The 15,000-nt window shown below is 38.2% G+C and overlaps 1 protein-coding gene across 2 annotated transcripts in view; it reads right to left on the bottom strand.

Moving 5' to 3' along the window:
• mta1 (metastasis associated 1) overlaps positions 1-15,000 on the bottom strand; it is a 161,870-nt gene that overhangs the window by 40,650 nt on the left and 106,220 nt on the right. The window contains exons 1-4 of one of the 2 annotated variants that reach the window (XM_062040973.1): positions 5,625-5,748; positions 5,147-5,210; positions 3,838-3,955; positions 1,732-1,834 (exon numbers count right to left, since the gene is read on the bottom strand). The exons of the other annotated variant lie outside the window; for it this stretch is intronic. Of the exons in view, the coding sequence (XP_061896957.1) occupies positions 1,732-1,834; positions 3,838-3,955; positions 5,147-5,210; positions 5,625-5,734 (395 nt within the window). The 5' untranslated portion in view covers positions 5,735-5,748. Of the gene's footprint in view, positions 1-1,731; positions 1,835-3,837; positions 3,956-5,146; positions 5,211-5,624; positions 5,749-15,000 lie in introns of those variants that run through there. 2 annotated transcript variants of the gene reach the window in all.

Raw genomic sequence — 15,000 nt, 5'->3', positions numbered from 1 at the left:
ACGTAATCACGATGTATAACTAAACTATGCCAGTGGCCCTTTCAAACGCAGTAAACGTATTGTTCATTACTGTAGTATTTGTTACTATTGTAATTGGAAGGTCAACAAATTGTTCTAAATAGGTAAACAAAGTTAAAGACAAAATGGACTCTCAATCAGTGTCAGCCAAAATTACACTTAAATAAAAAGTGCAGTTTATTCCCCATTTAGAAAAACTGGGTTGAGTGGTTTGTTTTGTTGTCTCTCTGTTGCCAATGCCATCACTGCATGTTTGCTCTTACGTCCGTGCTGATGGGCTCATGTCGTTAATTCAGTTTGAAGATGAAATATTCCCACACGGGGACATTTGGCATTATAATCATCTTTTTTCCCTCCTATCTTTCGTTATTTAGCAGTCAGTGGAACGAGCGAGGCGATGTCCGTGTATTCTGTTAGAACAGGGGTCGGCAACCTTTACCACTCAAAGAGCCATTTTGGCAAGTTTCACAAATTAAAGAAAGTAATGGGAGCCACAAAAAAAAATTTCAAATTTTAAATGAAAAACTCTGCATACAAAGCTTAAATGCTTTGTGCTATGTTAACCAGGGGTCTCCGACACACGCACCGGCACGCACTTTAATGTGGACATTTGATGTTAGTGCAGCCCGCGAGTTTTGCGCTTGATAGCGTAATACTTGCCAACCCTCTCATTTTTCCCGGGAGACTCCCGAATATCAGAGCGTGATGACACTGCATTTGGCGCCCTCTACAGTCTGCCCTAACAGTGTACCTGCTCGACCACACGTACAATGCAGTTTCAGCTTGTTCACGTAAGTGACAGCAAGGCGTACTAACTCAGCAGCCACACATCTTACACTGACGGTACCAATACCCAGAATCCCATGCAGCACTAACTCTTCCGCTCAACCAACGCACGGAGAGGGGGGGTTGATGTGTGGGGGGATTTGGTGGTAGCGGGGGTGTATAATGTAGACCGGAAGAGTTAGGGCTGCATGGGATTCTGGGTAATGGTTGTGTTGTGTTTAGGTTGTGTTACGGTGGGATGTTCTCCAGAAATGTGTTTTTCATTCTTTTTTGGTGTGGGTTCACAGTGTGGCGCATATTTGTAACGTAACAGTGTTAAAGTTGTTTGATACGGCTACCGTCAGTGTAAGCTGTGTGGCTGATGAGTAAGTATGCTTTGCTGTCTCCTGTGTGTGCAAGTAATAACAACATGCAACATGTGGCTGGACTGGCATGCTGTATGTAAATGCTTGTGGACAATTACTGTAGTGCAGTTAGGGCACGCCCTTTATTTAGTAATTAGAGTGTAAATAGGATAATTTTTTCCCTGGGAGTAATCTATGAGAGGCACTGAGATCCATAAAACTCCTGGGTAAATCGGGGGTCGGCATGTATGTAGCTGAGCCGCATCAGAGTGGTCAAGGAGCCGCATGCGGCTCCGGAGCCGCGGGTTGCCGACCCCTGTGTTAGAATAAGCTAGCGGTTCTTTTTTAATGCCATTTAAGGCCTTCATTTTCACAAAATCCATTTAGTGACTTTTAATGCTTTTTAATGACCCGCGGAAACCTTCAATTAAGTTTGTAAATCGAGGTTCCACTGTTGTTCACACTCATATTACACGTAACAAAAACGTTGTATAGTTGTTCTATGTTGCCGATGGAAAAGAGATCCAATCGCCAGCTTGACATATAACTTGTAGGTTTTTGCCTTGAAGATATTTAGTCTTACCGAGCGACGACTAAGAACTGATCGATCTGTTTCTCCGTCAGTGAGCTGCTGGGATCCCAGATTTTCTCTTCCAGTTTCTCCAGATCTCTGACGTCTTCCTCGCCTACACACACATGAACAAGATGCAATTGTGTTACTCAATTATATCTACAACATAGGGTTGGACCAGTGTTTTTCAACCACTGTGCCGCGGCACACTAGTGAGCCGTGGGAGATGATCTAATTTCACCTATTTGGGTTGAAAATATTTTTTGCAAAGCAGTAATTATAGTCTGCAAATGATGTGTTGTTGTTGAGTGTCGGTGCTGTCTAGAGCTCGGCAGAGTAACAGTGTAATACTCTTCCATATCAGTAGGTGGCAGCAGGTAGCCAATTGCTTTGTAGATGTCGGAAACAGCGGGAGGCAGTGTGAAGGTAAAAAGGTATATAATGCTTAAACCAAAAATAAACAAAAGGTGAGTGCCGCTAAGAAAAGGCATGGAAGCTTAGGGAAGGCTATGCAGAACGAAACTACAACTGAACTGGCTACAAAGTAAACAAAAACAGAATGCTGGACAACACCAAAGACTTACTGTGGAGCAAAGACAAAGTACGTCCGAACATGACATGACAATCAACAATGTCCCCACAAAGAAGGATAAAAACAACTGAAATATTATTGGTTGCTAAAACAAAGTAGATGCGGGAAATATCGCTCAAAAGGAAGACATGAAACTGCTGCAGGAAAATACCAAAAAAAGAGAAAAAGCCACCAATATAGGAGCGCAAGACAAGAAGTAAAACACTACACACAGGAAAACAGCAAAAAAGTCCAAATAAGTCAGGGTGTGATGTGACAGGTGGTGACAGTACACCTACTTTGAGACAAGAGCTCTAGTGATGCATGCTTGGTTATGCTTTAAAGTCATAACCAACAATTGCGACAACCACTTTTTATAGTCAACTGAGTTTCGTTTTTTAATGATTTCTGCTGGTGGTGTGCCTCCGCATTTTTTCAACGCAAAAAATGTGCCTTGGTTCAAAAAAGGTTGAAAAACACTGGGCTGGACAATAAGGGCAAAAATAATCATCCTGATTATTTTGGTTGATATTAAAAAAATTAATTAATTTGAAAACATGAGTATTTGTTCTACCACCAAAATCCAAATTTAAATATAATTAAAAAGATGAATGGATATGAATTAGAAACGAATAAACGACAAGTAATAATAACAGTAACATCAATAAGTTAAGATAACAATATAAAAAATATAAAAAAATGAGTGTTTCTGTTTACATGTTTCAAAATTCCTTTTATTACATTTGTACACTTATTTTACCACCACGGAGTGTGCTTTTTGTGTAATTAATTAAATGTTCATTACCAGTAATCAAACACAAAAATCCTGACATTTATTGGTGCAACACATCTTTGGACAATTTTGACCAGTATTTTAAGTCAAAGCATAATCATTTTGTAAATGCATCAATTTTTACCCCATATTTGTTCCCACTACCGCACCTTAAATTGGAGTCCTTAATCTCGTTATATGCAAATATAATGACAATAAAGTCCAAATCCCTTCTATTCTATTCTATCTTATATGTAATAGAAATGTGTAGGGGGGGTGTATGGTGTGTGGTCATTAAATATGTATTCTGATATATGTTCTTCACAGAAAATGAGCCAAAGTCAGTGAGTCTCAGTTTGAAAAAATAATTGTATCATTTTTCTTTTAATAAAAAATTAAAACGGGTCCCACAGACCCGAACACCACAACGGATTCCGGTTTATTGGCCAATTGTGTGATTCCATCCGTGGTTCCGTGAACGCAGAAATCATATGCCTTACATTTTTTCCTGAGTTTAGTGATTATTAGTTAGGCATACTACCGCTGTGTCAAATAAAAAGTAGCAATCATGGTGAGATCCAAAACTTGTTGTTTTTTGTACTCATTTGCTCTTCATCCGTTTCAAGCTCAGAAATTTGCATGCACGTTTTTCATGATTATAATATTCTAATGATCGTAAGAAGCCGTAATTGAAATCGACATTTGATTCGTTGTCCGGCCCTACTACAAGGCTCGGGAGCAAGTCTGTACAAAAGCAAAGAGCACACACACCCACCCTCATTCAGGAGGTCAGTGATGTCAGCTTGATACTTGTTCCCGACTCGGATCTCCCCCTTGTCGGCCAGCAGCGTCTTCTGCTGAGGGTCGTACACCAGCGAGTAGAAGAAGGCATCCTGGGAAGAACACACTGAGTCAGAGAGTGGCTGCGCACCAAAGTAGGTGACTATTGTAATGGTACAGTAGAACTAGCTAGGAAAGCTCACAGTTTGGTTCCCTAACAACAGGCCTGTTCAACTTTTCATTTCACCCTAATTCAGGGGTTTGGCAACCCAAAATGTTGAAAGAGCCATATTGGACCACAAATACAAAAAGTAGAGATGTCCGATAATATCGGTCTGCCGATATTATCGGCCGATAAATGCGTTAAAATGTAATATCGGAAATTATCGGTATCGTTTTTTTTATTATCAGTATCGTTTTTTTTGTTTTTTTTGTTTTTTTTTGTTTTTTTTTATTAAATCCACATAAAAAACACAAGATACACTTACAATTAGTGCACCAACCCAAAAAACCTCCCTCCCCCATTTACACTCATTCACACTCATTCACACAAAAGGGTTGTTTCTTTCTGTTATTAATATTCTGCTTCCTACATTATATATCAATATATATCAATACAGTCTGCAGGGGATACAGTCCGTAAGCACACATGATTGTGCGTGCTTCTGCTCCACTAATAATACTAACCTTTAACAGTTAATTTTACTCATTTTCATTCATTACTAGTTTCTATGTAACTGTTTTTATATTGTTTTACTTTCTTTTTTATTCAAGAAAATGTTTTTAATTTAGTTATCTTATTTTATTTTATTTTTTTTTAAAAGTACCTTATCTTCACCATACATGGTTGTCCAAATTAGGCATAATAATGTGTTAATTTCACGACTGCATATATCGGTATATATATATATACATACATACATACATACATACATACATACATACATACATACATACATACATACATACATACATACATACATACATACATACATACATACATACATACATATATATATATATATATATATATATACATATACATATATATACATATACATATACATATACATATACATATATATATATATATATATATATATATATATATATATATATATATATATATATTGTCTTCCATCGCAAATTGAATGCATTTTAATGCCGTTTCTGAGCTTCACTTTTGCAAAAACCTGTTCAATGACTTTTACATTTTTCATTGACCCACGGAAACATGTCAACATGCTCAAAAATAGGCCGCATATCTCCTCAAAGTCCGAAGTGGTGACAAAGAATGAACATACCTCTCTTTCCAGGTAGGACTTCAACGCCTCAGTCTCATTCAGCAGTGTCACGCAGCATTTCCCCCTTGAGGACGCAAGTGTGCAAGGAAAGGAGATGAGCAAGGTCACTTCATTAAAAAAGGAGGCTTTAACGCCCGACGGACCAAAACAAAAAATGTTGACTTGTCCCACAATAAACATCATCAGAGTAATTTGTCTCCGGGATATGAGTTGCTGCTTTGTGAGTGTGGTTGTAAATGTCAGGTAATAATCTGCTAATGATGGGGTGGCTTTGCTGGGTGCTTGCAAATGAGCGAAGAGGGGGGGGGGGGGGGGGGGGAACGGCCTTCTTGTGACATTTAAAGCTCAGCGTTGACTGCAGATGAGGGCTTTGTTTTGAGTTCGCCGTCGTTTACGCTAATTGCTTGTAAGGGCAGGTGCATACGGCTGGTGTTGTATGAAAAGGTGGAGGACTTGGCTGCGCTCCACGCCGGCGTACCTGATGTGCGTAGCAGGTAGAGACTCCAACTGGCGGGACAAAAAGAGCTCTCTGTGCCGGAGCTGATGTTTCTGCTTCTCGGGAAGGTCGGACATCTCTGGGTTCTCCATCTCTTCTTCCAGCTCCCCTGGGTGGGTGAGGGCAAAGGTCAAAACTACACGCAAATAGACATGGGTTCTGCTGCGGACACAAACCAATAGAGTTGATTTTCCGTTCGGTTTCAGTTTATTTGGAACATGCATACGATACAATGTAATGTATCGCATATTTCCGGTTGTTTCATTACAGCACGTCTGAAAAGGAGTAGGAAGATTGCTGAGTTTATTTAATCCTACCCCTTTTCATACCATGGCTATTTTATCCCATTTCCTTGTTCTCTATAATAATAATAATAGATTTTATTTGTAAAAAGCACTTTACATTGAGCAAAAAACCTCAAAGTGCTACAGTGTATTAAAAAGAAATAAAAAAAATAATAAAATAAATAAATAAAAATTAAAACTAGAACAGCCTAATAGCCAGAACTAGCACGAATAAATCTAAATAAAGGCTTTTTTAAAAAGGGTTTTTTTAAGCCTTTTTTAAAAGCATCCACAGTCTGTGGTGCCCTCAGGTGGTCAGGGAGAGCGTTCCACAGACTGGGAGCGGCGGAGCAGAAAGCCCGGTCTCCCATTGTTCGGAGCTTTGTCCTCGGAGGTTAGTCAAATTTCACCACACCTAGTGTGTGTGTGACAATCATTGGTTATTTAACTTTAACTTTAACTTAACTTAAAATGGCAGCCTCCCGATGGCTTCAAGCGGCATGCAAAATGAATTAATGACGCTTTTGTTGGCCGACACTTAATAAGATTTTCTTTTAAAAATTGAATAATAAGTATCGAAATACATTTTGGTAATAGTAATAATAATAACAATAATAATATATTTCATTTGTAAAAAGCACTTTATATTGAGCAAACAACCTCAAAGTGCTACAGTGTATTTAAAAAAAAAAAAAAAGATAATAAAAATAAATATAAATAAAAACTAGAACATCCTAATAGCCAGATCTAGCATGCATAAATCTAAAAAAAAGGCTTTTTTAAAAAGAAAGGTTTTTAAGCCTTTTTTAAAAGCATCCACAGTCTGTGGTGCCCTCAGGTGGTTAGGGAGAGCGTTCCACAGACTGAGAGCGGCGGAGCAGAAAGCCCGGTCTCCCATTGTTCGGAGCTTTGTCCTCGGAGGTTAGTCAAATTTCACCACACCTAGTGTGTGTGTGACAATCATTGGTTATTTAACTTTAACTTAACTTAAAATGGCAGCCTCCCGATGGCTTCTAGCGGCATGCAAAATGAATTAATGAAGCTTTTGTTGGCCGACACTTAATAAGATTTTCTTTTAAAAATTTAATAATAAGTATCGAAATACATTTTGGTAATAATAATAATAATAACAATAATAATATATTTCATTTATAAAAAGCACTTTATATTGAGCAAACAACCTCAAAGTGCTACAGTGTATTTAAAAAAAAAAAAAAAGATAATAAAAATAAATATAAATAAAAACTACAACATCCTAATAGCCAGAACTAGCACGCATAAATCTAAAAAAAAAGACTTTTTTTTAAAAAGAAAGGTTTTTAAGCCTTTTTTAAAAGCATCCACAGTCTGTGGTGCCCTCAGGTGGTCAGGGAGAACGTTCCACAGACTGGGAGCGGCCGAGCAGAATGCCCGGTCTCCCATTGTTCGGAGCTTTGTCCTCAGAGGTTAGTCAAATTTCACCACACCTAGTGTGTGTGTGACAATCATTGGTTATTTAACTTTAACTTTAACTTAACTTAAAATGGCAGCCTCCCGATGGCTTCAAGCGGCATGCAAAATGAATTAATGACGCTTTTGTTGGCCGACACTTAATAAGATTTTCTTTTAAAAATTGAATAATAAGTATCGAAATACATTTTGGTAATAATAATAATAATAATAATAACAATAATAATATATTTCATTTGTAAAAAGCACTTTATATTGAGCAAACAACCTCAAAGTGCTACAGTGTATTTAAAATTTTTAAAAAAAGATAATAAAAATAAATATAAATAAAAACTAGAACATCCTAATAGCCAGAACTAGCACGCATTAATCTAAAAAAAAGGCTTTTTTAAAAAGAAAGGTTTTTAAGCCTTTTTTAAAAGCATCCACAGTCTGTGGTGCCCTCAGGTGGTCAGGGAGAGCGTTCCACAGACTGGGAGCGGCGGAGCAGAAAGCCCGGTCTCCCATTGTTCGGAGCTTTGTCCTCGGCGGTTAGTCAAATTTCACCACACCTAGTGTGTGTGTGACAATCATTGGTTCTTTAACTTAACTTAAAATGGCAGCCTCCCGATGGCTTCAAGCGGCATGCAAAATGAATTAATGAAGCTTTCGTTGGCCGACACTTAATAAGATTTTCTTTTAAAAATTAAATAATAAGTATCTAAATACATTTTGGTAATAATAATAATAATAATAATAAATTTAATTTGTAAAAAGCACTTTATATTGAGCAAACAACCTCAAAGTGCTACAGTGTATTTAAAAAAATATATATATATAATACAAATAAATATAAATAAAAACTCGAACATCCTAATAGCCAGAAATAGCATGCATTAATCTAAAAAAAAAAAGGCTTTTTTAAAAAGAAAGGTTTTTAAGCCTTTTTTAAAAGCATCCACAGTCTGCGGTGCCCTCAGGTGGTCAGGGAGAGCGTTCCACAGACTGGGAGCGGCGGAGCAGAATGCCATGTCTCCCATGGTTCGGAGCTTTGTCCTCGGCGGTTGGAGGAGGTTAGCCTGTCCGGAGCGGAGTTGTCGTGTGGAGCAGTGGTCCCCAACCACCGGGCCACGGCCCGGTACCGGTCCGCGGAAATAAAGAAATAAAGAAGAAAAAAAAATTATAATAATAATAATTTTGGAGTATAAGTCGCACCGGCCGAAAATGTATAATAAAGAAGGAAAAAAACATAAGTCGCACTGGAGTATAAGTCGCATTTTTTGGGGAAATATATTTGGTAAAACCCAACACCAAGAATAGACATTTGAAAGGCAATTTAAAGGCCTACTGAAAGCCACTACTAGCGACCACGCAGTCTGATAGTTTATATATCAATGATGAAATCTTAACATTGCAACACATGCCAATACGGCCGGGTTAACTTATAAAGTGACATTTTAAATTTCCCGCTAAACTTCCGGTTGAAAACGCCTTTGTATGATGACGTATGCGCGTGACGTAGCCCGTGAAACAGGAGTATCGGTAGCCCATTGAAGCCAATACAAAAAAGCTCTGTTTTCATCTCAAAGTTCCACAGTATTCTGGACATCTGTGTTGGTGAATCTTTTGCAATTTGTTTAATGAACAATGGAGGCTGCAAAGAAGAAAGTTGTAGGTGGGATCGGTGTATTAGCGGCTGGCTGTAGCAACACAACAAGGAGGACTTACTTGGATAGCAGACGCGCTAGCCAACGCTAGCCGCCGACCGCATCTGTGATCGGGTGAAGTCCTTCGTCGCGCCGTCGATCGCTGGAACGCAGGTGAGCACGGGTGTTGATGAGCAGATGAGGGCTGGCTGGCGTAGGTGGAGCGCTAATGTTTTATCATAGCTCTGTGAGGTCCCGTTGCTAAGTTGCTAAGTTAGCTTCAGCGTCGTTAGCAACAGCATTGTTAAGCTTTGCCAGGTTGAGAATTATTAACCGTGTAGTTACATGTCCATGGTTTAATAGTATTGTTGATCTTCTGTCTATCCTTCCAGTCAGGGATTTATTTATTTTGTTTCTATCTGCATTTGAGCCAGATGCTATCACGTTAGCTCAGTAGCTAAAGAGCTTCGCCGATGTATTGTCGTGGAGATAAAAGTCACTGTGAATGTCCATTTCGCGTTCTCGACTCTCATTTTCAAGAGGATATAGCAGGGGTCACCAACGCGGTGCCCGCGGGCACCAGGTAGCCCGTAAGGACCAGATGAGTAGCCCGCTGGCCTGTTCTAAAAATAGCTCAAATAGCAGCACTTACCAGTGAGCTGCCTCTATTTTTTTAATTTTATTTATTTACTAGCAATCTGGTCTCGCTTTGCCCGACATTTTTAATTCTAAGAGAGACAAAACTCAAATAGAATTTGAAAATCCAAGAAAATATTTTAAAGACTTGGTCTTCACTTGTTTAAATAAATTCATTAATTTTTTTACTTTGCTTCTTATAACTTTCAGAAAGACAAATTTAGAGAAAAAATACAACCTTAAAAATGATTTTAGGATTTTTAAACACATATACCTTTTTACCTTTTAAATTCCTTCCTCTTCTTTCCTGACAATTTAAATCAATGTTCAAGTAAATGTATTTTTTTTTTATTGTAAAGAATAATAAATAAATTGTAATTTAATTCTTCATTTTAGCTTCTGTTTTGATATGTCTTGCACTGCATTCTAGTCCGTCACTCTAACGTTCCTCATCCACGAATCTTTCATCCCCGCTCAAATTAATGGGGTAATCGTCGCTTTCTCGGTCCGAATCGCTCTAGCTGTGTTGAAAACAATAGGAAAATATGAGGAAGCGAACAACTGACTACGTCACGCTACTTCCGGTAGGGGCAAGGCTTTTTTTTTTTATCAGAGACCAAAAGTTGCAAACTTTATCGTCGTTGTTCTATACTAAATCCTTTCAGCAAAAATATGGCAAAATCTCAAAATGATCAAGTATGACACATAGAATGGATCTGCTATCCCCGTTTAAATAAAAAAAAATTCATTTCAGTAGGCCTTTAAAATAAATAAAGAATAGTGAACAACAGGCTGAATAAGTGTACGTTATATGAGGCATAAATAACCAACTAGTATGTTAACGTAACATATTATGGTAAGAGTCATTCAAATAACTATAACATATAGAACATGCTATACGTTTACCAAACAATCTGTCACTCCTAATCGCTAAATCCCATGAAATCTTATACGTCTAGTCTCTTACGTGAATGAGATCAATAATATTATTTGATATTTTACGCTAATGTGTTAATCATTTCACACATAAGTCGCTCCTGAGTATAAGTCGCACCCCCGGCCCGGCCAAACTATGAAAAAAAACTGCGACTTATAGTCTGAAAAATACGGTACATAACTCCACATGTGTTCATTCATAGTTTTGATGTGACAATCTACAATGTAAATAGTCATGAAAATAAAGAAAATGCACTGAATGAGGAGAAGGTGGGTCCAAACTTTTGGCCTGTACTGTATATTCTGAGACAGTTTTCAGCCATATCGCCCGTTTGACTGCCGAAGATTAAACAATTTTTCGATTGAACATACTAGAACAGGGGTCGGCAACCTTTACCACTCAAAGAGCCATTTTGGCAAGTTTCACAAATTAAAGAAAATAATGGGAGCCACAAAAAAAAAAATTTAAATTTAAAATGAAAAACACCGCATACAAAGCTTAAATTGCATTGCTTTGTGCTATGTTAACCAGTGGTCTCAGACACACGCACCGGCACACACCTTAATATGGAAATTTGATGTTAGTGCGGCCCGCGAGTTTTGAATGATTGGCGCTTGATAGCGTCATACTTGCCAACACTCTCATTATTTCCGGGAGACTACCTAGTACCAGGGCGTGATAGCACTGCTTTTAGCGCCCTCTACAGCCTGCCCAAACAGTATACCTGCTCGACCACATGTAGATTGCAGTTTCAGCTTGCTCACATAAGTGACAGCAAGGCGTACTACCTCAGCAGCCACACATCTTACACTGACGGTACCAATACCCAGAATCCCATGCAGCCCTAACTCTTCCGCTCAACCAACGCACGGAGAGGGGGGGGGTTGATGTGTGGGGGGATTTGGTGGTAGCGGGGGTGTATAATGTAGACCGGAAGAGTTAGGGCTGCATGGGATTCTGGGTATTGGTTGTGTTGTGTTTATGTTGTGTTACGGTGGGATGTTCTCCAGAAATGTGTTTTTCATTCTTTTTTGGTGTGGGTTCACAGTGTGGCGCATATTTGTAACGTAACAATGTTAAAGTTGTTTGATACGGCTACCGTCAGTGTAAGCTGTGTGGCTGATGAGTAAGTATGCTTTGCTGTCTCCTATGTGTGCAAGTAAAAGCAACATACAACATGTGGCTGGGCTGGCACGCTGTTTGTAAATGCTATGTAGGACAATTACTGCAGTGCAATTAGGGCACTCCCTTATTCAGTAATTAGAGCGTAAATAGGATTATATTTTCCCTGGGAGTTATCTATGAGAGACACTAAGATCCATAAGTCTCCTGGGAAAATCGGGGGGGTCGGCAAGTATGTAGCTGAGCCGCATCAGAGTGGTCAAAGAGCCGCATGCGGCTCCGGAGCCGCGGGTTGCCGACCCCTGTACTAGAAAGATAGACAAATAATTACCGTAATTTCCGGACTATAAGCCGCTACTTTTTCCCCTCGTTCTGGTCCCTGCGGCTTATACAAGGGTGCGGCTTATTTACGGCCTGTTCTTCTCCGACACCGACGAAGAGGATTTCGGTGGTTTTAGTACGCAGGAGGAAGACGACGACACAATGATTAAAGACTGACTTTTCATATACCGGTAGGCTGGTTATTTTGATAACGTACAGGCGAGCACTTTGTATTACTTTGCACCGTTGTATTATTTGTACTCTGCACGAATGCTGTTCGCCATGTCAAAGATGTGAAAGTTTGATTGAATGATTGAAAGATTTATTGTTCATAAATGGGACGCTTTGCGTTCCCAAACAGTCATCTCTGTCCCGACAATCCCCTCCGTGGTAGCAGGAATCCCTATATCAGGGGTCACCAACCTTTTTGAAACCAAGAGCTACTTCTTGGGTAGTGATTAATGCGAAGGGCTACCAGTTTGATACACACTTAAATAAATTGGCAGAAATAGGCAATTTGCTCAATTTACCTTCAAATGTATGTTATTATTAATAATTAATGATATTTACACTTAATTGAACGGTTTAAAAGAGGAGAAAACACGAAAAAAATTACAATTAAATTTTGAAACCTAGTTTATCTTCAATTTCGACTCTTTAAAATTCAAAATTCAACCGAAAAAAAGAAGAGAAAAAGTTAAAAAAAGAATTTATGGAACATCATTAGTAATTTTTCCTGATTAAGATTAATTTTAGAATTTTGATGACATGTTTTAAATAGGTTAAAATCCAATCTACACTTTGTTAGAATATATAACAAATTGGACCAAAGACAAATCATTATTTCTTCTAGATTTTCCAGAACAAAAATTTTAAAAGAAATTCAAAAGACTTTGAAATAAGATTTAAATTTGATTCTACAGATTTTCTAGATTTGCCAGAATAATTTTTTTGAATTTTAATCATAATAAGTTTGAAGAAATATTTCACAAATATTCTTCGTCGAAAAAAAAGAAGCTAAAATGAAGAATTAAATTAAAATGTATTTATTATTCTTTACAATAAAAAAATTTTTTTACTGGAACATTGATATAAATTGTCAGGAAAGAAGAGGAATTTAAAAGGTAAAAAGGTATATGTGTTTAAAAATCCTAAAATCATTTTTAAGGTTGTATTTTTTCTCTAAAATTGTCTTTCTGAAAGTTATAAGAAGCAAAGTAAAAAAAAATATGAATTTATTTAAACAAGTGAAGACCAAGTCTTTAAAATATTTTCTTGGATTTTCAAATTCTATTTGAGTTTTGTCTCTCTTAGAATTAAAAATGTCGGGCAAAGCGAGACCAGCTTGCTAGTAAATAAATACAATTTAAAAAATAGAGGCAGCTCACTGGTAAGTGCTGCTATTTAAACTATTTTTAGAACAGGCCAGCGGGCTACTCATCTGGTCCTTACGGGCTACCTGGTGCCCGCGGGCACCGCGTTGGTGACCCCTGCCCTATATACTACGGTAATTACACATCAAAACCCTGCGGCTTATAGTCGGGTGCGGCTTATATATGGAGCAATCTGTATTTCCCCCTAAATTTAGCTGGTGCGGCTTATAGTCAGGTGCGGCTTATAGCCCGAAAATTACGGTAAATCAGTGAAGCCTCGCTTGCGACTTTATTTCAGATTTAAAGACATACCCTGGGGTTCAGTAAAGAAAACGAACAACACGTCTTGAGGGAACCAAACTGAATGATTTAATCAGCCTATTGGCCACAAAAATGTGGCCAATAGGCTAAAAATCCACCGTCTTCCTCCCAAATGGGTGAGGTGGGAGCGAGAGGTTAGAAAGATTACGGCAGAACGGAGGGGGAAAATGGCTAACGAAAAGTCTAGCGAACAAATAAGACGAAGAAAGAGATGTTTATAAGGCAGCAGGTAATGGCAACATCAGGGATGGGAGAGGACAAGAGCATGGTAAGCGTTAGTGTCTGCAGTCCGTACGTGCTCCAATTCATTTGGACTTTCATTAGAGGAAGCGAGACAGAGCAGGGAGTCGCACAGGCGAACAAAAGCAATCAAGGGATTTTTCAGGAGAAGCAATGTGTGGCCAAAATCAATACGCAACTGCCTCGCTGCTTGGGTCGGCTCTTGGCATTGCTAAACACACACACACACACACTCACACACTCCAGAGAAACAGCAGCTAATTATGAACTGGGATTATTGAATCCAATTCAATAGACGGAAAAATGAAACGTAACAGGAAGTGAGATTAAGATGAAGAGACTTCACGCATCATCGTCCTCCATCCAGGCCGATGATGGTCGCATTGACAAATTGCCCCTCCGTCTCACCTGTCCCGGCCAATTATCAATTATTGACAAATGGCTCGCCTTACAAGTCTCCGAGGCGGCGAGAGGAGAGTGGAAGAAGGACGGATCTTGTGTTAACGAACCGGCTTGATGACATAACGAGTGTAGGCCACTTTGACCCGCGTTTGATCATGAAAAATGTTGTCAATAACAGAATAAGATTTTTGTAACTAATACTGTGACAATGAATCCCTTAACTCGATTCATTTGATTAGCAATTTGCTTTGGTTCATATTCCCTTGCGCCGAATAATCGTTTAATGTGTAACTAATACAAATTTGAAAAAATTCCGGAGCACATAAAAGAAGGTAGAACAAGTCGAATAAGGTAAAAGATAAATAGAAGGTAAAAGAAAGAAAGTAGAAAGATAATTAGGAGGTCAACAAAACGTAAAAGAAGGAATATAGAAGGTAATAGAAGTAATCAAAAGGTAAAAGAAGATTAATAGTAGTTAAATAAAAGGGAAAATAAAGTAAATTTAAGGTATATCAAAGATAAATAAATATATACAAAAAAATGTATGTATACAAAAACGTAAAAGTATGAATATAGAAGGTAATAAAAGGTAAAATAAGTATTTAAAAGGTAAAACAAGGTAAATAAGAAGGTAAAAGAAAGTAAAGG

This window comes from Entelurus aequoreus, linkage group LG03, assembly GCF_033978785.1.
Source record: "Entelurus aequoreus isolate RoL-2023_Sb linkage group LG03, RoL_Eaeq_v1.1, whole genome shotgun sequence".
NCBI lineage: Eukaryota > Metazoa > Chordata > Actinopteri > Syngnathiformes > Syngnathidae > Entelurus > Entelurus aequoreus.
This window is presented reverse-complemented; position numbering and strand designations above follow the sequence as displayed.